The following is a 23,109-nucleotide window of genomic DNA, read 5'->3' on the forward strand; positions in this document are numbered from 1 at the left end:
GATAGGATTGAAGAATTATTAACTATCTGATCGAGGCCATTTGAGCTGAAAAGTCGTGTTTTTAACCAGAACGTGTTGTCTGTTCCTCTATTACCCAGCATCCCGAGGGAGACGTCTCCTCCCCTTGGCAACCTGTTGCTAGGCCTGCTGCAGAGGAACCAGAAGGATAGGATGGACTTCGGTCAGTTCTGACGCCACTTCCCTTCGAGAAAGGAAATGATTTAAAACATAATGTTTGTTATCCATCAATTGGATATTACTTCTTAACATTCCCACTTCTGTCTTGTTTTTTCAGATGCATTTTTCAGCCATCCTTTCTTAGATCCAGTGTCTGCCATCAAAAAATGTGAGTAGATAGATGAGAACTTCCTTCATCAATAACAGGGAAAAATACATGTTGTGGTATCATAGCTGTATTGTGAGATGGCGTTGATGTTGAGAACACTTAGGTCTTGTGTGAAAACGTGTATTTGTATGTTTCTTCTCCAGCATGTCCTGTTCCAGTACCCAACTGCCCTAGCGCTGTGACCGACATCACCTGTGGCAGCTCGCCCTCTGTTCGCTACAACTCCCCTGCCGTAAGTTAATCATGACTGCCTAGACACCTCATAGTTGCATTCCACAAAAAGTGGGTTTATCTGTACCTCAAGGCATAGCACCACACCTCAACACTGAGCACTGACGAATCCAGACTTTGTACAGTAGCTCTGTGGGAAAACGGACAAACTGAGTTTCGCAGGGATGTACTTTTTCTCTCTGTCTACTGTGATTGCATTATTCTGACAGTCTAGATAGCCCAGTCTGGCTCTAATTGAATTGTACAGCCCAAACCCTCTCTCACTGAGATTAATCCTCTTGCTTTCTTTCTCTTGCCCTACGCTCCTCACATTCTCACACTCACACACACACACACACACACACACACACACACACACACACACACACACACACACACACACACACGCGCGCGCGCACGGTCGTACGCACACACACACTACCCACACCAATATACACACACCTTTTGCTCACTACAACACACACATACCCCTTCCCTTCTTCAGTCTCTCCCAGACATGCAGACGTTACCTGAGGACTGTCTGTCATCGCCCCCCCTGGGACCTCCAAACTACCTGCAGCTGTCTAAGGAGTCTGGAGGAAGCACCAGCAGCAAGAACTCTTCCAGCGACACGGATGACTTTGTCCTGGTGCCACACCTCTCCACAGAGTCTTGTGAGTCTGCAGGAACACACACACACACACACACACACACACACACACACACACACACACACACACACACACACACACACTGAAGACTTGCTACTCCTTATTACACTAATTAGGCCTACTGGCAGCACTTCTCTTACACTAAGCACCTGCTATAAAACACACACACTGAGCACCTGCTCACACTTGACACAGACAGTGGACCAAATGGACACATTTTGAGTGGCGATATAGGTAGTCAGTTAATTCACTAATGTGGCATGGTTTCTATTCTTGTCTGGTTCGCTCACTTCCCTTTCACTCCTCTTCCTCAGATGACCAGCCAATGGGAGCAGTGGGGCGTCGGGCGTCCGCAGAGTGGTGTGGAGGGTGAGTGTAACGTCATCAACTTCAGCTCTTAACATATTGTTGTTGTCTGATTTGGGCCGGCCACCATCTGAAAGGAACATAAACCCTGTCCCTGCACTTCCTCTACATACTAGAGAATACCAGAACACTAAAGAACTCCCAGGAGCACAATATCTAGATGACCTGACCTGGTTCCTCTGTTGACTCCCCTGGGCTTGACCGTGTTGCTCCAATGAAATCGATAATTTTTTCACTGTTGACTTGTTGCATCATAGAAATGTAACCTAAACTCAGAGATGATTAACAAACAGTCTGTTTGTGTTCCTAAGTTGGGATATTTCAGGATATTTCCACTGTCCGACTATTTTCTATGTATTAGATCAATTTAATTTATAGCACATTGGACAGATCTAATAATGGATGACACAAAACATAACACAATACATATGTGTGGTGAAATGATCAACGTTAAAAACCGACTGAATGGAAAAATTAACCAGTCTGATGTGCATACTGCTATTTCAGCCCCAGATATTGTGTGTGTGTGTGTGTGTGTGTGTGTGTGTGTGTGTGTGTGTGTGTGTGTGTGTGTGTGTGTGTGTGTAAGTCATTCTGTCTACTCCACATGGACATGTAGAATGCTACATAAAACATGCTACATCTGTCAGTGTGCACAGCAGCTGTGTTTTATACTCCTCAGTCATAAACAACATGCTATTTGTCTTTGAAAGCAATATATCAGTCTTCCATTTCTATGAAGCTATGTCAATGCCTAAATAAGGCATTTTGTTCATGTCAAAATTGTGTAGACATCTCAGATAAACGGCTACTGTGTATAGGTCAGTTACATCCTGAACCATCCAGACGAGGCAGGCCTGTGGTGTAAGAATAGATCTCTTACACACACACACAGGAAATCACTTTGGGCAAATGTGACTGTTGTTGTCGCGGCATCTTAAATGACTGTCACACACACGCGCACACACACACACACTGAAAGCAGAGGCACAAACACCGCTTCCTTGTCTCGTGTGACCCCCACACACTCTCTGTGTTTGTAAATAGCCTGCAGCAAGACACTCCCCATGTTCCTCTCCCTGTTTCTTTCTCTCTTTGTAAACAGCCTCCAGTAATACTGTTTTCTATCACTCTTTCTCTCTTTGTAAACAGCCTCCAGTAATACTGTTTTCTATCACTCGGTTTCTCTCTTTGTCAGCCTCCAGTAATACTGTTAAACAGCCTCTCGGTTTTCTCTTTGTAACCAGCCTCCAGTAATACTGTTTTCTATCACTCGTTTTTTTCTCTTTGTAACCAGCCTCCAGTAATAATCACTGTTTTTTCTTTATCAGCCTCCAGTAATACTGTTTTCTATCACTCGTTTTTTCTCTTTGTAAACAGCCTCCAGTAATACTGTTTTCTATCACTCGTTTTTTCTCTTTGTAAACAGCCTCCAGTAATACTGTTTTCTATCACTCGTTTTTTCTCTTTGTAAACAGCCTCCAGTAATACTGTTTTCTATCACTCGTTTTTTCTCTTTGTAAACAGCCTCCAGTAATACTGTTTTCTATCACTCGGTTTTTCTCTTTGTAAACAGCCTCCAGTAATACTGTTTTCTATCACTCGGTTTTTCTCTTTGTAAACAGCCTCCAGTAATACTGTTTTCTATCACTCGGTTTTTCTCTTTGTAAACAGCCTCCAGTAATACTGTTTTCTATCACTCGGTTTTTCTCTTTGTAAACAGCCTCCAGTAATACTGTTTTCTATCACTCGGTTTTTCTCTCTTTGTAAACAGCCTCCAGTAATACTGTTTTCTATCACTCGTTTTTTCTCTTTGTAACCAGCCTCCAGTAATACTGTTTTCTATCACTCGGTTTTTCTCTTTGTAACCAGCCTCCAGTAATACTGTTTTCTATCACAGTAATACTGTTTTCTATCACTCGGTTTTTTCTCTTTGTAAACAGCCTCCAGTAATACTGTTTTCTATCACTGCGTTTTTCTCTTTGTAAACAGCCTCCAGTAATACTGTTTTCTATCACTCCAGTAATACTGTTTTCTATCACTCGGTTTCTCTCTTTGTAAACAGCCTCCAGTAATACTGTTTTCTATCACTCGGTTTCTCTCTTTGTAAACAGCCTCCAGTAATACTGTTTTCTATCACTCGGTTTCTCTCTTTGTAAACAGCCTCCAGTAATACTGTTTTCTATCACTCGGTTTCTCTCTTTGTAAACAGCCTCCAGTAATACTTTTTTCCATCACAGTTTCCATTCCCTCTCACAGTTTTGTAGTCACCCTCATCTATTCCTTAGTTTGTTTCCCCTTGTGCTCTCCTCAAACAAATAGCTTCTTTCCTCCTTTCTCACCATCTCTCCATATTCATCTTTGGGGTGATGCTTTTTCTCTCCCCCTCTTTACCCTGTCTCTTAAAGTGATGCTACGAATTGCAATTCGTAAAATATGTGAATACTTTTTAAGTACCTAAGATCCCGGGCTGCATCTTTAACTCTCTCTCGGCCTGTCCCTTTCCCCCATTCCTCCCCTCTTTGTTCTCTTTCCCTTGGTTCCCTGGTTGTGCTGCAAGGTGGCTCATACTCAGCCTGCCCCTCTGTGACCACTCTCTATTGTAGGTGAGGTGAGGAGCTAGTCTGAGTGCCAGAGAGTCATTCTCTATTCCTGGAGGATTGCACACCTCAGTCAGCTCACCTCCCACTGTCAATTGTTTTTCCCCTGTGCTCTGTCTGTCCTTAATCGATTCCTGAGCCAGGGAATGAGAGGGGGAGGGAGGGAGATGGGAGTGCAGAGAGACAAAGCCACTACTAAGGATGAATATGGAGAAAAGAAAGAAGGGAGGGAGGGAAGTAGAAAGATAGAACAGCTGCCCAAGATGAATGAGGAGAGGGCAACGAGCAGACACAAAGCAAATAGAAAAAGGGGAGAGTATTTAGAGAGAGCGTGCACACAGAGGAGAAGAGGGAAAAGACAGTGCTGTGTTTCCATTCCACTCTGGATAGATGCAGTAAAAACAAACGGGTCAACAGTAAAGCAACACTGACCTACAAACCGCCTTTTGATATGGAGAGCTCCCTTTGTAGCGCCAATGTCCCAATTAGCTTCTGTTAGAACACAACAGATTTTAACGACCTGCTCTGGGGATAAATGAATGTGTTAAACTGAATGACTGCATGGGGTAATACAGTGTACTGAGGTTAGAGAATAAACCACAGGAATAGTTGGTTTGTTTTCCCTTTGTAAATGCCACTTTCATGAACCTTTTTATGGCCCTTTTAGTTTTGGTTGAAATCACATTTTATTTGTCACATGCACTGAATACAACCTTACAGTGAAATGCATACTTACAAGCCCCTAACCAACAATGCAGTTCTAAGAAAAAATATTTACTGAATAAACTAAAGTAACACAATAGATAAGTAATAACGAGGTTATGTACAGGGGGTACCGGCACACAGTCAATGTGCGGCGGTACAGGATAGAGTGACTATGCATAGATAATAACAGGGTAGAAGCATTGTAAAAAAAATAAAAGGGCAGGGGGTCAATGTAAATAGTCTGGGTAGCCATTTGATTAATTGTTCAGGAGTCTTATGGCTTGGGGGTAGAAGCTGTTAAGAAGCTTTTGGACCTAGACTTAGCGCTCTGGTACCATTTGCCGTGCGGTAGCAGAGAGAACAGTCTATGACATGGGTGACTGGAGTCTTTGACGGTTTTTGGGCCTTTCTCTGACACCGCCTGGTATAGAGGTCCTGGATGGCAGGAAGCTTGGCCCCAGTGATGTACTAGGCCATACGCACAACCCTCTGTAGTGCCTTGCGCTCGGATGCAGAACAATTGCCATACCAGGCAGTGATGCATCTGGTCAGGATGCTCTCAATGGTGCAGCTGTGGAACTTTTTGAGGATCTGGGGACAATGTCAAATCTTTTCAGTCTCCTGAATAGGCGTTGTTGTGCCCTCTTCACGACTGTCTTGGTGTGTTTGGACTAGAGGAATGGCCGATTTAATTAGGGCTGATTTCAAGTTTTTATAACAATCGGTAATCTGTATTTTTGGACTCGATTTGCCGATATTTAATTTGTATTATTATTATTTTTTTTTACACCTTTATTTAACGAGGCAAGTCAGTTAAGAACACATTCTTATTTTCAATGACGGCCTAGGAACGGTGGGTTAACTGCCTTGCTCAGGGGCAGAACGACAGATTTTGACCTTATCAGCTCGGGGATTAATTTTTTGCAACCTTCCGGTTACTAGTCCAACGCTCTAACCACCTGCCTTACATTGCACTCCACGTAACAGGCTGACTACCTGTTACGCGAGGGCACCAAGAAACCAAGGTAAGTTGCTAGCTAGCATTAAACTTATCTTATAAAAAACAATCAATCTTTACATAATCACTAGTTAACTACACATGGTTGATGATATTACTAGTTTATCTAGCGTGCCCTGCGTTGCATATAATCGATGCGGTGCCTGTTAATTTCTTATTGACTCACAGCCTACTTCGACAAACGGGTGATGATTTAACAAGCGCATTTGCGAAAAATGCACTGTCGTTGCACCAATGTACCGAACCATAAACATCAATGCCTTTCTTTAAAATCAATACACAAGTATATATTTTTAAACCTGCATATTTAGTTAATATTGCCTGCCAACATGAATTTCTTTTAACTAGGGAAATTGTGTCATTTCTCTTGCGTTCCGTGCAAGCAGTCAGTGTATATGCAGCAGTTTAGGCTGCCTGGCTCATTGCGAACTGTGTGAAGTCCATTTATTCCTATCAAAGGCCGTAGTTAATTTACCAGAATTTTACATAATTATGACATAACATTGAAGGTTGTGCAATGTAACAAGAATATTTAGACTTAGGGATGCCATCCGTTAGATAAAATACGTAATGGTTCCGTATTTCACTGAAAGAATAAACGTTTTGTTTTCGAAATGACAGTTTCCGGATTCGACCATTTTAATGACCAAAGGCTCGTATTTCTGTGTGTTATAATTAAGTCTATGATTTGATAGAGCAGTCTGACTGAGTGATGGTAGGCACCAGCAGGCTCGTAAGCATTCATTCAAACAGCACTTCACTGCGTTTTGCCAGCACCTCTGCTGTTTGACTTCAAGCCTATCAACTCCCGAGATTAGGCTGGTGTAACCAATGTGAAATGGCTAGCTAGTTAGCGGGGTGCGCGCTAATAGCGTTTCAAACGTCACTCGCTCTGAGACTTTGAGTTGTTGTTCCCCTTGCTCTGCATGGGTAACGCTGCTTCGTGGGTGGCTGTTGTCGATGTGTTCCTGGTTCGAGCCCAGGTAGGGGCGAGGAGAGGGACGGAAGCTATACTGTTACACTGGCCATACTAAAGTGCCTATAAGAACATCCAATAGTCAAAGGTATATGAAATACAAATGGTATAGAGAGAAATATTCCTATAAATACTATGTTAACTACAACCTAAAACTTCTTACCTGGGAATATTGAAGTCTTATGTTAAAAAGAACCACCAGCTTTCATATGGTCTCATGTTCTGAGCAAGGAACTTAGCTTTCTTACATGGCACATATTGCACTTTTACTTTCTTCTCCAACACTTTGTTTTTGCATTATTTAGACCAAATTGAACATGTTTCATTATTTATTCGAGGCTAAATAGATTTTTATTGATTTTATTATATTAAGTTAAAATAATTGTTCATTCAGTATTGTTGTAATTGTCATTATTACAAAACAATTAAAATAAATTGTCCAATTAATCGATATCACCTTTTTTTGGTCCTCCAATAATCGGTATCGTAGTTGAAAAATCATAAACGGTCGACCTCTAGTTTGGACCATGAAAGTTTGTTGGTGAGGGAGAGATTGTTGTCCTGGCACCACTGCCAGGTCTCTGACCTCCTCCCTATATGCTGAATCATCGTTGGAACTTGAAGGGCGATTGTGTCTAATCGAAAGCTATGTCAATGTGTGTCTTGTTGTAAAATGTGTTTATTTGCTTCTCAGAGTGGAAAGCAAACAAAGGAACCCCTCTGTGTCTTTGTCTGTATGTCGCTGCTGTACAGAATAGACGGGTGGTCGCGTGCCTCACGTGTATCCCTCAGTCTATTCCCATGTCTCTGGTCTACACCCTCCCCTGCTAATCATCTTATTACATAATGCTGAATCTGTCCTGTTCTATAACATTTATATTCCTCCCCCCTTCCTCTCTTTCCCTTTTTCATTCTAAACCCAAGTGAACCCCCTATGGGTGACCCGTGTATGACTTTTGCTCTGGGAACATTTTGTACCAATCGAATAACAAAGGAATGCAAATTAGCCTGGCTTTTTTTCATTCCTGTCCCTCTGTGTCTGATAGAAAGGAGGAGGGCTCAGCACGTACCATTGGCTGAGCCCACAAACCACAGTTTCTTCAGGCCCGCCCATAACTCCTCCTCTTGGCACAGACTGCTCCCGACTGATTGGGCAGATACGTGTGGGTTTACACAACAGCCCTGCCCCCTCTGAGTTGGGCCAGCCCCCTTACAGCAGGACTGAAGTTTAGTTCCTCACCCAGCCTCAGTTGAAAATGCCATATGTGTAGAAGTAAACAAAGAACTCAGAGACATAGCCGAGTTAGAAACTTTGAGTCAGCCTAGAGTTTAATTTAGTCCAACTGTTGTGCTCTCCACGTTCTATTTATACAAATGTCGTCTCGGTAGGACTGAAGTATTTTTTAACATAGAGTTCTGTGGGTGTTGACATTCCTGAACAGATGGTGCCGTTTTGGCAGAACTAGCAGACAACTGGCTAACGGGCCTGCTCTTCCCACTTCACCCTTCCAGGCAGCCGCAGACCACCGGACAGACCCCCATGGTGTCCCCCCGGGCAGAGACCACCCCCATCCCTGTGCCCACCCAGGTGCGGAACTACCAGCGCATCAAGCAGAACCTCTCCAACAGCCCCACCACCACGCTTTACAGCTCCCCCAGGTAAGAGACACTGCCTGGGGAAAAGGGCATCAGTGCTGTTTGCCATCTGGTAGCAGAGAGAACAGTCAATGGCTTGGGTGGCTTCCTCTGACACTGCCTGGTATAGAGGTCCTGGATGGCAAGGAGCTGGGCCTCAGTGATGTAGTGGTCCATATGCACTACACTCTGTAGAGCCTTGCACAGTCGAATACCTAGTATTTGCCATACCAAGCGGTGATGCAGCCAGTCAAGATGCTCTCAATGGTGCAGCTGTATAGCGTTTTGAGGTACCCCTGTCCTGGGTGGTTTTCGAAATACAACTGTCATGGTTAAGACATTTTTAGTCTTGTGGGTGCATACAGTTCTCACACCTGGCTGATCAGAGACTAGTATTACATGCTGTTGGATTTCTAATGACTAACCTTTGGGTGGGAAGGAAAATTCACCTATAACTGTCAGTTATTGCATCAGGTAAAGTTTCACAAAGTTTCATCAGTTTAGTCAGTGGATATTGCTTGTTATATTGTGGTGTGCTGGGGGGGGGGGTCAAGACATAGAAAGGGAGGGAATAGGAGGAGGTTTTGAATCTCCTTTAGAGGGAAATTAGTTTTATTGTTGTGCTTCTATTGACTGTTGTGAGATGAGATAAGAACATTGCCACAGGGATTAGTATAGTGTTTCGGTGGTGCATTTCCAAGCAGCCAGGGTTTTATGTTAATGTAGGCTCTACTATTATTGTGTTCCCGTCAGGACTGTGACACGAAAGACTTGTGGCAAGCAGAATCAACAACATCTGCATCATCAAATCTGTTGCTTTGCGAGAAGGTGTTAACGTTAAAAGTTGGCCATTATTATGTCAATTCAAGCTGAAAAGTACCCAGGGCCTTGCCTTGGCTACAAGTTAGAACAAGTCTACCGGAGCCCAATGAGGCATGGGTGCTGGCCCGCAAAGAAGGAAACAGAAAATTCTGAGTCTTTTGGGTAAAACACTGGGGTAAATCCACAATGGGAATGCGGTACTGGAGTAGCCTAGCTCCACAGTGAACCCTCTGCTCCCTTACCCCGTACCTACCCTCACCACAGGGCCCCAAAGCCTGGGCAGTGGGTAAATCAAATCAAATGTATTTGTCACATACACATGGTTAGCAGACGTTAATGCGAGTGTAGTGAAATGCTTGTGCTTCAAGTTCCGACAATGCAGTAATAACCAATGAGTAATCTAACCTAACAATTTCACAACTACCTTATACACACAAGTGTAAAGGGATGAAGAATATGTACATAAAAATATATGAATGAGTGATGGTACAAAACGGCATAGGCGAGATGCAGTAGATGGTATCGAGTACACTATATACATATGAGATGAGTAATGTAGGGTATGTAAACATTATATTAAGTGGCATTGTGTAAAGTGGCTAGTGATATATTTCTTTACATACATTTCTACATTATTAAAGTGGCTTGACTTGAGTCAGTATGTTGGCAGCAGCCACTCAATGTTAGTGGTGGCTGTTTAACAGTCTGATCGCCTTGAGATGGAAGCTATTTTTCAGTCTCTCGGTCCCTGCTTTGATGCACCTGTACTGACCTCGCCTTCTGGATGATAGCTGGGTGAACTGGCAGTGGCTCGGGTGATTGTTGTCCTTGATGATCTTTATGGCCTTCCTGTGACATCGGGTGGTGTAGGTGTCCTGGAGGGCAGGTAGTTTGCCCCCGGTGATGCGTTGTGCAGACCTCACTACCCTCTGGAGAGCCTTACGGTTGTGGGGAGAGCAGTTGCCGTACCAGGCGATGACCGGATGCGGTGACCAGCCCGACCGGATGCTCTCGATTGTGCATCTGTAAAAGTTTGTGAGTGCTTTTGGTGACAAGCCAAATTTTTTCAGCCTCCTGAGGTTGAAGAGGCACTGTGAGATTGTCTCCTTCGCCACGTAATCCCTGTCCAGTCATTAATGTAGCGATATGTCGATCTACGTTTGGGCTGCTGGTCTGTGTGGGTGGACCATTTCAGTTTGTCCATGATGTGTACGCCGAGCAACTTAAAACTTATTGCCCTCTCCATTACTTTCCTGTCGATGTGGATAGGGGGGTGCTCCCTCTGCTGTTTCCTGAAGTCCACGATCATCTCCTTTGTTTTTTTGACGTTGAGTGAAAGGTTATTTTCCTGACACCACACTCCGAGGGCCCTCACCTCCTCCCTGTAGGCCGTCTCGTCATTGTTGGTAATCAAGCCTACCACTCTAGTGTCGTCTGCAAACTTGATGATTGAGTTGGAGGCGTGCATGGCCACGCAGTCGTGGGTGAACAGGGAGTACAGGAGGGGGCTCAGAACGCACCCTTGTGGGGCCCCAGTGTTGAGGATCAGCGGGGTGGACATGTTGTTACCTACCCTCACCACCTTGGGGCGGCCCGTCAGGAAGTCCAGTACCCAGTTGCACAGGGCGGGACGAGACCCAGGGTCTCGAGCCTGATGACGAGATTGGAGGGTACTATGGTGTTAAATGCTGAGCTGTACATTTACATTACATTTAAGTCATTTAGCAGACGCTCTTAGTCGATGAACAGCATTCTCACCTGGGTATTCTTCTTGTCCAGATGGGTTAGGTTAGTGTGGTTGCGATTGCGTCATCTGTGGCCCTATTGGGGCGGTAAGCAAATTGGAGTGGGTCTAGGGTGTCAGGTAGGGTGGAGGTGATATGGTCCTTGACTAGTCTCTCAAAGCACTTCATGATGACGGAAGTGAGTGCTACGGGGCGGTAGTCGTTTAGCTCAGTTACATTAGCTTTCTTGGGAACAGGAACAATGGTGGCCCTCTTGAAGCATGTGGGAACAGCGGACTGGGATAAGGATTGATTGAATATGTCCGTAAACACACCAGCCAGCTGGTCTGCACATGCTCTGAGGACGCGGCTGGGGATGCCTTCTGGGCTTGCAGCCTTGCGAGGGTTAACACATTTAAGGTTTTACTCACATCGGCTGCAGTGAAGGAGAGTCTGCAGGTTTTGGTAGCGGGCCGTGTCAGTGGCACTGTATTGTCCTCAAAGCGAGCAAAGAAGTTGTTTAGTCTGTCTGGGAGCAAGACATCCTGGTCCGCGACAGAGCTGGTTTTCTTTTTGTAATCCGTGATTGACTGTAGACCCTGCCACATACCTCTTGTGTCTGAGCCGTTGAATTGCGACTCTCCTTTGTCACTGTTCTGACACTTAGCTTGTTTGATTGCCTTGCGGAGGGAATAGCTACACTGTTTGTTTTCGGTTATGTTCCCGTTCACCTTGCCCTGATTTAAAAGCAGTGGTTCGCGTTTTCAGTTTCGCGCGAATGCTGCCACCAATCCACGGTTTCTGGTTTGGGAATGTTTTAATAGTTGCTGTGGGTACGACATCGCCGATGCACTTACTAATAAACTCGCTCACCGAATAAGCGTATTCGTCAAAGTTGTTGTTTGACGCAATGCAGAACATATCCCAGTCTACGTTATCGAAACAATCTTGAAGCGTGGTCTCTGTCTATAGGCAGGTAGCAACAAAATGGAGTCGTGGTCAGCTTTTCCGAAAGGAGGGCGGGGAAGAGGCCTTATATGTGTCGCAGAAGTTAGAATAACAATGATCCAGGGTTTTACCAGCCCTGCTAGCACAATCGATATGCTGATAGAATTTAGGGAGTCTTGTTTTCAAATTAGCCTTGTTAAAATCCCCAGCTACAATGAATGCAGCCTCAGGATATATGGTTTCCAGTTTACATAGAATCAAATGAAGTTCGTTCAGGGGCATCGATGTGTCTGCTTGGGGGGGTATTTGCGGCTGTGATTATAATCGAAGAGAATTCTCTTGGTAGATATTGCGGTCGACATTTGATTGTGAGGAATTCTAAGTCAGGTGAACAGAAGGACTTTGTATAGTTCCTGTATATTGTTATGATAACACCACGTCTCGTTAATCATTAGGCATACCCCCCGCCCCTCTTCTTACCAGAAAGATGCTTGTTTCTGTCGGCGTGATGGGTGAAGAAACCAGGTGGCTGTACCAACTCCGATAGCGTGTCTCGAGTGAGCCATGTTTCCGTGAAGCAAAGAATGTTAGTTATATATGTCTCTCTGGAATGCTGCCCTTGCTCGTATTTCATCAACCTTGTTGTCAAGAGACTGGACATTGGCGAGTAGTATGCTCGGGAGCGGTGCGCAATGTGCCTGTCTCCGGAGCCTGACTAGAAGACCGCTTCGTCTGCCCCTTTTACGGCATTGTTGTTTTGGTTTGATTCGATCCATTGTCCCTGGTGGTGGGCAAAACAGAGGATACGCTTCGGAAAGTCGTATTCCTGGTCATAATGATGGTGAGTTGACGTTGCTCTTATATCCAATAGTTCCTCCCGACTGTACGTAATAAAACCTAAGATTAAGTGGGGTACCAATGTACAAAATAACACGTAAAAAAAAGAAATACTGCATAGTTTCCTTGGAACGCGAAGCGAGGCGGCCATCTCTGTCGGCGCCGGAAGTAATTTAGTCAGAGTACGGAGTAGCCAGCCTCCCCCGACTGCTGCCTCTTTTCCCTTGGCCCTGGGTCTTACTCTGTGTCCTCCAAGGAGGATTAAGCTCTCTGTCATAGTCCGACTACCCTGTCGTTGACCGTGTCTGGCTAGTTAACGAGTTAGCATTTAGCGACCGTTCTTTATGTTCAAGAAGAGATGAATGCAGAGAGCTAGTACAGCAGGCTTGCAGACAGACACTGCAGACATCTCAGGGGAAGACTGGCTTCCATATGTGTCCGCCTGCTGCCTACTCTTTTCTCTGTCAGACATATATTATTATTTTTTAACTCCAGAAAACTGTAGAGAGGAAGTGAGGCAGAAAGAGAGAGAGTGGAAGAGTACTCGCTGTCAGCACAACAGTTGCTCAACCAATGTTACGACATGCTTGTTTTTTCGCAAGTGTAGGCTAACAGCCGTGTATGAAGTGCTTGCAGCGTGACAGGGTGGCCTTGGCAGCAATCTGACGGTCGCTGAATAACTTCGGAAGTTGAAATTAGGGCCAAGTGAAAAAAGGCAACTGTTACACTGAGCCGAGGGAATAGAATCTAGCTAAGCTCATTGCCAATGTTCATGTTTTCACATGTTTTAGAAAGGTTATTCAAGTGTTATTTGATGACAACATAATATACATGAAGGATAGTGGTTGGAAACTAGAGCATCGCTGTAACTAAAAAGGGGGTTCATGAATTGTAGGTGTTGGTTCTGGTGGACTAACAATGAATGTTATGTTTTTGTTATGTATGTATTGTGTATTTGTGATATCTATCATTGTGTGTGCTTGTGGTCTATGCAGGTCTGGTACAGTGAGGCGGTCCAACACCAGTCCCATGGGTTTCCCTAAGGTTGGCTCTGGGTCCCCCAGCTCTGCAGACTGCAGCCCTCAGATGACAGGCAGACGTCTCTCTATAGGCAGCTCCCGCCCATACTCCCCCTCACCTCTGGGTAAGAACATGCCCCAACATGTCCTCATATCTCATATCATTCAACACGCCTGGCATCAAAATATTTTTACATTGAAACCTTCTGTTGACATCTGATGCAACACTGCATGAATATGAATATGTCTGTGTGTTTTTCTCTTCAAGTGGGCACAATCCCAGAGCAGCTGGGTCACTGTTGTTGTGGACACACTAAGGGCCACGAGTCCCGCAGCCGCAGCTCCTCAGGAGGTGAGTTCAGTAGACAGACAGACCGATAGAACAAGGCTGGGTTTTCCAAAGATCTTCATTCCATTTAAACTAAATGGACAAAATATGATCTTAGTGCTCTTATGAAACCCAGCCTAGGATGACTTTTAAAGAGCGACAGACAAGGGCAGCTAGAGAAGTGTTTACATGTTCTTTTCTCTCTCCCCTCCCCTGAGGTGGATGTTTATGATTGACAAAAGCCATGAGTCAGGTTTTATTTGAAATAACAGGTATTCCATTAACACTCTGGGAGGGAGGTTGTGTGTATGGGTGTTGGAGCCTTTCAACCACCCGTCCACGCAGATTTCAGAAGTGTGTCACGGGGCCAGTATCCATGGCAACCACAGTGTCATAGAAAGTACTTGCCTTGAGTAAAACAGTGCAGATACAGTTAGTACTTTGTCTACTTTGGAAAACCTGGAGATGAACAACCGAGACCTGATGACCTGCTAAAGAAACAAACCAGACCTGATGACCAGCTAAAGAAGAAACAAACCAGACCTGATGACCAGCTAAAGAAGAAACAAACCAGACCTGATGACCAGCTAAAGAAGAAACAAACCAGACCTGATGACCTGCTAAAGAAACAAACCAGACCCGATGACCTGCTGAAGACGAAACCAACCAGACCTGATGACCTGCTAAAGAAGAAACAAACCAGACCTGATGACCTGCTAAAGAAGAAACAAACCAGACCTGATGACCTGCTAAAGAAACCAACCCAGACCCAGACCTGATGACCTGCTGAAGACGAAACCAACCAGACCTGATGACCTGCTAAAGAAGAAACAAACCAGACCTGATGACCTGCTAAAGAAACCAACCCAGACCCAGACCTGATGACCTGCTAAAGAAACAAACCAGACCTTATGACCTGCCAAAGAAGAAACAAACCAGACCTGATGACCTGCTAAAGAAACAAACCAGACCTGATGACCTGCTAAAGACAAAACCAACCAGACCTGATGACCTGCTAAAGAAGAAACAAATCAGACCTGATGACCTGCTAAAGAAACCAACCCAGACCTGATGACCTGCTAAAGAAGAAACAAACCAGACCTGCTAAAGAAACCAACCCAGACCCAGACCTGATGACCTGCTAAAGAAACAAACCAGACCTGATGACCTGCTAAAGACGAAACCAACCAGACCTGATGACCTGCTAAAGAAGAAACAAACCAGACCTGATGACCTGCTAAAGAAACCAACCCAGACCCAGACCTGATGACCTGCTATAGAAAGCCAACCCAGACCCAGACCTGATGACCTGCTAAAGAAGAAACCAACCAGACCTGATGACCTGCTAAAGAAGAAACCAACCAGACCTGATGACCTGCTAAAGAAGAAACCAACCAGACCCGATGACCTGCTAAAGAAACCAACCCAGACCCAGACCTGATGACCTGTTAAAGAAGAAACAAACCAGACCTGATGACCTGTTAAAGAAGAAACAACCCAGACCTGATGACCTGCTAAATAAGAAACAAATACAGACTTGATGACCTGTTAAAGAAAAACAAATACAGACCTGATGGCCTGTTAAAGAAGAAACAAACCAGACCTGATGACCTGCTAAAGAAGAAACAAATACAGACTTGATGACCTGTTAAAGAAGAAACAAATACAGACATGATGACCTGCTAAAGAAGAAACTAGAAGGGGTCTTTTTGAACTTCTCAGCAGCAATACTCTGAATTAACAAGAGGCTTATAAAAACATTAACCTCGTGGCCCTTCACTGCTGCTATTTTTGACTTGGTTTACAGTGGAAAAATACACATTTCAAAACTGTAGAGCCATCTAGTGGTGAATTGTACATCTTCTCTAGATTAGTATTGGCCAACTGCACTGACAATATACTAACACTAATGTAACTGATGAAACTTAAACGTTTACATTAATTAAGTGATAAATTACTTCTATGAATGACTGTGTGTCTTCTTTAGGTTCACCAGTGCCGTCGTCCCAGTTACTGGGGGCTCGCCTTCAGTGTGCCCCCACCCTGACCGAGGTCTACCAGACCAGACAGAAACTCCATAAGCAGCTGTCAGACCCCATCCAGCCCTCCACCTCCAACTACCCCCCCAGCCACTCCCCTCATCTGGGTCGCCCTGGCAGTCTGGGCACCTCCCCCACCAAACACCTGGGCTCCTCTCCCCGCTCCTCTGATTGGCTGACAAAGTCACCGCTGCCCACCATCATTGGCTCCCCCACCAAGGTCGGTTAAGTTGATAACCATTTTGGCATATTTTAATCATAAGCCCAATTCTGTTTTGCTACGGTCCTACTTACCACAACCTTGGAGTGAGTATTCCCAGTAACTGTTGACCTCGATGTCCCTGTTCAGCCCATCTCGGCCCCATTCAAGATCCCTAAGACGCAGGCGTCCTGTAACCTGATGGCCCTGGCAGACAGTCCCACAACCACTAAGACCCTGGCGGACGCACGGGACATCTGTGCCCACCACTGCACCCCTTATCCCAGTGGGCGCCAGTCTGCCCCTGAGGCCAGTAGGACCACCTTTGGCAGGTAATGTGAGCACTATGGTCTTTCTCTTTCTGTGTGGGTAATATATACTACATGACCAAATGTATGTGGACACCTGCTCGTTGAACATCTCATTTCAAAATCATGGGCGTTAATATGGAGTTGCTCCCCCCTTTGCTGCTATAACAGCCTACCCTCTTCTGAGAAGGCTTTACACTGGATGTTGGAATTAGAGGTTGACCGAGTATGATTTTTCAACGCCGATACCGATTATTGGTGGACCAAAATAAGCCGATATTTATTAATCTGACAATTTTTATTTATATACATATATTTATATATATATTTGTAATAATGACAATTACAAAAATACTGAATGAACAATGAAAATAAAATAATACATAATACAATAATACATACATAAAATCTATTTAGTCTCAACTAAATAATGAAACATGCTCAATTTGGTTTAAATAATGCAAAAACACAGTGTTGGAGAAGAAATAAAAGTGCAATATGTGCCATGTAAGAAAGCTAATGTTTACATTTCTTGCTCAGAACATATGAAAGCTGGTGGTTCAATATTCCCAGTTCTTCAATATTCCCAGTTCAGAAGTTTTAGGTTGTAGTTATTATAGGAATTATGACGCGGCGACTATTTTTCTCTATACCATTTGTATTTCATATACCTTTGACTATTGGATGTTCTAATGGGCACTTTAGTATTGCCAGCCTAATCTCAGGAGTTGATAGGTTTGAAGTCATAAACAGTGTGTGAATCAAACATTGCTAAGAGCTGCTGGCAAACGCAGTAAAGTTTTAATGAATGCTTACGAGCCTGCTACCGCCTACCACCGCTCCGTCAGACTGCTCTATCAAATCATAGACTGAATTATAATATAATAAAGACAGAAATACGAGCCTTTGGTCATTAATATGGTCATATCCAGAAACTATCAGTTCGAAAACAAAACGTTTATTCGTTCAATTAAATACGGAACCGTTCCGGGTGGCAACCCTAAGTCTAAATTCTTCTGTTACATTGCACAACCTTCAATGTTATGTCATAATTATGTATAATTCTGGCAAATTAGTTCACAACAAGCTAGGCGGCCCAAACTGTTGCATATACCCTGACTCTGCGTGCAATGAATGTAAGCGAAGTGACACAATATCGCCTACTTCTGTGTATTGATTTTAAGAAAGCCATTGATTGTGCTTTTTTCGCGAATGTGCTTTTGTTAAATCATCCCCCGTTTGGCGAAGTAGGCTGTGATTCGATGATAAATTAACAGTAGTTAACTAGTGATTATGTGAAGAAATATTGTTTTTTATAAGATAAGTTTAACGCCAGCTAGCAGCTTACCGTGGCTCCTTGCTGCACTCACGTAACAGGTGGGCAGCCTGCCACGCAGTTTCCTCATGGAAGGCAATTTAGCCGGCCATAATCGGCATCCAAAAATGGCGATTACCGATTTGTTATGAAAACTTGAAATCGGTTAACCTCTCTAGGCTAGATGGGACGCTACCGTCCCACCTGACCAACATCCAGTGAAAGTGCAGGGTGCTAAATTCAAACTACAGAATTGTACATATTTAACATTCTTGAAAATACACATGCAATATGTCAAAATAAAGATTAACTTCTTGTTAATCCAGCCACGGTGTCAGATTTCAAAAAGGCTTTACGGCGAAAGCAAACCGTGTGATTATCTGAGGACAGCAGCCCATAAATATGTTTATGTCCCATAAACATCACAGGTGGTCCTTTTGTACGATTTATTCCGTCGTTATATCTCCAAGATGTCAATTTATTTGGCACGTTTGATCCAGAAAAACACCGGTTCCAACTCGCGCAACATGACTACAAAATATCTAATAAATTACCTGTAATCTTTGTCCAAACATTTCAAACAACTTTCCTAATATAACTTTAGGTATTTTTGAATGTAAATAATCGATACAATTTAAGACGGGATAAACTGCGTTTAATAGAGGATAACAACAAAGTGGAGCGAGCTTTCAGGTTGCGCGCCCCAATCACAACAGCACACTAGACTCGACCCCCGTTCTGATCAGCCTTACTTCTTAATTTCTCAAAGGAAAAACATAAACCAATTTCTAAAGACTGTTGACATCCAGTGGAAGTGATAGGAACTTCAAGCAAGTGCCTTAGAAATATAGATCCACATAGAAACCCCATTGAAAAGTGTGACCTAAAAAAAAATCCTGGATGGTCTGTCCTCGGGGTTACGCCTGCCAAATAAGTTCTGTTATTTTCACAGACATCATTCAAACAGTTTTAGAAACTTCAGTGTTTTCTATCCAAATCTACTATGCATATCCTAGCCTAGAGAGGTTAATCGATCGATTAATCGGTCGACCTCTAATTGGAATATTGCTGTGGGGACTTGCTTCCATTCAGCCACAATTACTGATAATGGGCGATTAGGCCTGGCTCGCAGTCGGCATTCCAATTCATTCCAAAGGTGTTCGATGGGGTTGAGGTCAGGGCTCTGTGCAGGCCAGTCAAGTTCTTCCACACCGATCTTGACAAACCATTTCTGTATGGACCTCGCTTTGTGCACGAGGCCATTGTCATGCTGAAACAGGAAAGGGCCTTCCCCAAGCTGTTGCCACAAAGTTGGATGCACAGAATTGTCTGGAATGTCATTGTATGCTGTAGCGTTAAGATTTCCCTTCACTGGAACTAAGGGACCTAGCCCGAATCGTGAAAAACAGCCTGAGATCATTATTAGTCCAGCCGACTGCCAGTTGGTGAAGCGTGATTCATCACTCCAGAGAACGCGTTTCCACTGATCCAGAGGCCATTGACAGCGAGCTTTACACCACTACAGCCAACTGTTGGCATTGTGCATGGTGATCTTAGACTTGTGTGCAGCTGCTTGGCCATGGAAACCCATTTCATGAAGCTCCCGACAAACAGTTATTATGCTGACGTTGCTTCCAGAGGCAGTTTGGAACTCTGTAGTGAGTGTTGCAACCGAGGATAGACCATTTTTACGAGCTTCAGCACTCGGCGGTGCCATTCTGTGAGCTTGTGTGGCCTACCACTTCAAAGCTGAGCCTTGTTGCGCCCAGACATTTCCACTTCACAATAACATCACTTACAGGTGAACGGGGAGCTCCAGCAGGGCATAAATTTGACAAACTGACTTGTTGGAAAGGTGGCATCCTATGACAGTGCCACATCGAAAGTCACTGAGCTCTTCAGTAAGGCCATTCTACGACCAATGTTTGGCTATGGAGATTGCATGGCTGTGTGCTCGATTTTATAGACCTTTCAGCAACGGGTGTGGCTGAAATAGCCAAATACACTAATTTGAAGCGGTGTCCACACACTTTTGTATATATAGTGTATCTCTTGCTCATCTCAATGTGTTCTGCATGTATTTCTCTCCCCAGGTCTGTCAGCACTGGCCGTCTGTCTGAACAGCCAATCAGAATCACTCTTGGGGGACAGCCCTACCAGGGAAGCACGGACAGCCTCAACACAGAGCGGCCCATGGATACAGGTAAATAAGCACACACTGACACACACACACTGTCCTAGTTTGTCCTCACCGGTATAATTAATGGAACAGATGTTTGTACCGTTAATTAGAAAACAGCTGGAGACAGAAAATGGGTTGTGAAATTAGAGAGTTTAGTAAGAAATAACCTAGCTAGTAAACTGACCTGTACAACAATGGTTTAGTAGATGACACTTGTCATTGTCCCCAAGAACAACACAAATACAAAGACTCACCAGTCTTTCTGCTTCATGGCTTCTCGCCTTGCATGAACTGCTTGGATTGGCTGCTTCGACAGGCACTTCCTGTGAGAGCTTGATTGGCTTAGTGTGAATGACCCCCCTCCCTCCCTAGCCCCGGCAGGACCGTTTGGGCTGGCTCAGCTTCAGGGCGGGGCGGCGAGTCCCCGGACCGTTCTCTTCACCGTGGGCTCGCCCCCCAACAGCAGCACCCCCCCTACCTGCAGCCACCTGGGCACCCGGCCGCGCACCACCTCAGGTGAGACCGCTCACTGCGTCAGCGGCTAACTACTAGGCTAACCTGCTAGGCTAACCATTTGCTAAACCCCACTTCCCAAAGCTACACCCTCCTAGCTAACTTTCTAACGCTAATTACTATGACCACTCAATGTTGCCTACCTGGAGTGAAGCGCTAACTCAGGGGTAGTGGTTCCAATGCCAGTCCCCTGAGGTACATAACTGCAATTTAGTGGGCAATCTCTCTCCCTCTCCTTGTGCTGTCCATCTTAGTGGGTACTATCAATAATCGTCTGTCTCAGTGGACTGAACATTGTTCTGGGGAATTTTTTTTTTATTGTATCTTAAAATCTGAAATTCTCTAGAACTCAAATTCAACCAATGAAAAGAGCAATCAAATTATGCCAAAGTGATCTACATAATGACTCACATGAACAATAAAGTTATATCCCTCTCGCCTTCTCTCGCTCTCAGTGGGCTCCAACAGTTCGGCAGGCTCCCTGTGCTCCACCAGTGGGCGAGTGTATGTGGGATCTCCTCCAGGCATGGCAATTGGGACCCCTCCCCAAGGGGGGGCAGAGGCAGGTCCCAGCAGCCTACGCTATGTCCCCTACGGTACCTCGCCCCCCAGCCTGGATGGATTCATCACCTTCGAGGCCCCAGAGCTGCCTGAGGAGACACTCATGGAGGTGAGACGGGACCTTCTCTGTGTGTGTTTAATTTCTATTTGCACACGTCTTTCTGTAATATCTGACCTGTATCATGTGTTTGACTACAGCGAGAGCACACAGACACTCTGATGCACCTACGGATATCTGACCTGTATCATGTGTTTGTGACTACAGCGAGAGCACACAGACACTCTGATGCACCTACGGATATCTGACCTGTATCATGTGTTTGTGACTACAGCGAGAGCACACAGACACTGATGCACCTACGGATATCTGACCTGTATCATGTGTTTGACTACAGCGAGAGCACACAGACACTCTGATGCTCCTACGGATATCTGACCTGTATCATGTGTTTGTGACTACAGCGAGAGCACACAGACACTCTGATGCTCCTACGGATATCTGACCTGTATCATGTGTTTGTGACTACAGCGAGAGCACACAGACACTCTGATGCACCTACGGATATCTGACCTGTATCATGTGTTTGTGACTACAGCGAGAGCACACAGACACTCTGATGCTCCTACGGATATCTGACCTGTATCATGTGTTTGTGACTACAGCGAGAGCACACAGACACTCTGATGCTCCTACGGATATCTGACCTGTATCATGTGTTTGTGACTACAGCGAGAGCACACAGACACTCTGATGCACCTACGGATGATGCTGTCCTTCACTGACTGTGTCCTGGATATCGCAGCGGTGCGAGCAGGAGGAGCAGACCTGGGTATATCGGCTGCCTCCCTCTACCCCCCTCAGGAGAGTGTGGTAGTGGACCAGATCAGCCAGCTCAGCAAGGAGTGGGGGTAAGGGAGAGACCTAATATGCGGGGAGGGTCATTTTAACTGAATGTATTTTGGTTTTAGTTCGGACCCAAACCTGTTGCATTTCAACATAGTGATGCACAAAAAATAATGTTGTTTCATCACAATTTTAAAAAATGTTGTGAAAGGAAAGGATGTTATTATTATTTTTCAGAAAGAAAGGAAAGCCATGGAAAGAAATAAGATGTATAGGTTAGTAATATGTGCTGTACTGCCCTCTACAGGCAGGTGGAACAGCTGGTGCTGTACATGAAGGCTGCTCAGCTCCTAGCCTCCTCCCTCCACCTGGCCAAGGCCCAGATTAAATCAGCCAAGCTCAACCCCTCCAGCGCAGTCAAGCAGGGTAAGACAGAAGTCCCCAGACCGGTAACAGTGCCATTACACTATAGTATTAAGATTTTTTTTTTTTCTTTAGACGGCATACTAACTTAAAATATCAATAGTATCCAGATGCATGTATAATACTTAGATATCATTATTTTAGTTTATTTTGAGCATAACTAGTATTCTCTCCCCCTCCCTCCCCTTCCTCAGTGGTGAAGAGTCTGAACGAGCGTTACAAGAGCTGCATCTCCCTGTGTCGGCGGCTCACAGACAAGCTGAACCACTTCTTCTCTGACAAGCAGCGCTTTGTAGATGAGATCAACAGTGTGACCGCAGAGAAACTCATCTATAACCACGCTGTGGAAACGGTGCAGTCTGCAGCTCTGGATGAGATGTTTCAGCAGACGGAGGACATAGCCTACCGTTACAACAAGGCTGCCATGCTGCTAGATGGCCTCTCCAAGATCCTCCAGGACCCTGCAGACATTGAAAATGTGGCCAAGTGTAAGTATCCACCCACCGACCTCAACTATAGA

At 44.7% G+C, this 23,109-nt stretch overlaps 1 protein-coding gene and 1 long non-coding RNA gene across 3 annotated transcripts in view; one reads left to right on the top strand and one right to left on the bottom strand.

Annotated features, from left to right (window-relative positions):
* LOC118396094 (uncharacterized) overlaps positions 1-13,813 on the bottom strand; it is a 40,231-nt gene extending 26,418 nt beyond the window's left edge. The window contains exon 1 of the long non-coding RNA XR_004828131.2: positions 12,502-13,813. This is a non-coding gene — a long non-coding RNA (uncharacterized LOC118396094). The remainder of the gene's footprint in view (positions 1-12,501) is intronic.
* Positions 1-23,109, top strand: part of LOC118395899 (serine/threonine-protein kinase ULK2-like) — a 71,626-nt gene that overhangs the window by 45,337 nt on the left and 3,180 nt on the right. Inside the window, exons 10-25 of one of the 2 annotated variants that reach the window (XM_035790011.2) lie at positions 99-181; positions 296-346; positions 490-578; positions 1,062-1,230; positions 1,542-1,596; positions 8,405-8,551; positions 13,854-14,002; positions 14,146-14,229; positions 16,193-16,464; positions 16,594-16,775; positions 20,160-20,269; positions 20,621-20,764; positions 21,217-21,431; positions 22,053-22,231; positions 22,474-22,592; positions 22,784-23,077. In XM_035790011.2, coding sequence (XP_035645904.1) covers positions 99-181; positions 296-346; positions 490-578; positions 1,062-1,230; positions 1,542-1,596; positions 8,405-8,551; positions 13,854-14,002; positions 14,146-14,229; positions 16,193-16,464; positions 16,594-16,775; positions 20,160-20,269; positions 20,621-20,764; positions 21,217-21,431; positions 22,053-22,231; positions 22,474-22,592; positions 22,784-23,077 — 2,342 coding nt within the window. The remainder of the gene's footprint in view (positions 1-98; positions 182-295; positions 347-489; positions 579-1,061; positions 1,231-1,541; positions 1,597-8,404; positions 8,552-13,853; positions 14,003-14,145; positions 14,230-16,192; positions 16,465-16,593; positions 16,776-20,159; positions 20,270-20,620; positions 20,765-21,216; positions 21,432-22,052; positions 22,232-22,473; positions 22,593-22,783; positions 23,078-23,109) is intronic. The other variant, XM_035790090.2, reaches the window with a different exon arrangement.

Source organism: Oncorhynchus keta, chromosome 1, assembly GCF_023373465.1.
Source record: "Oncorhynchus keta strain PuntledgeMale-10-30-2019 chromosome 1, Oket_V2, whole genome shotgun sequence".
NCBI classification, from domain to species: Eukaryota; Metazoa; Chordata; class Actinopteri; order Salmoniformes; family Salmonidae; genus Oncorhynchus; species Oncorhynchus keta.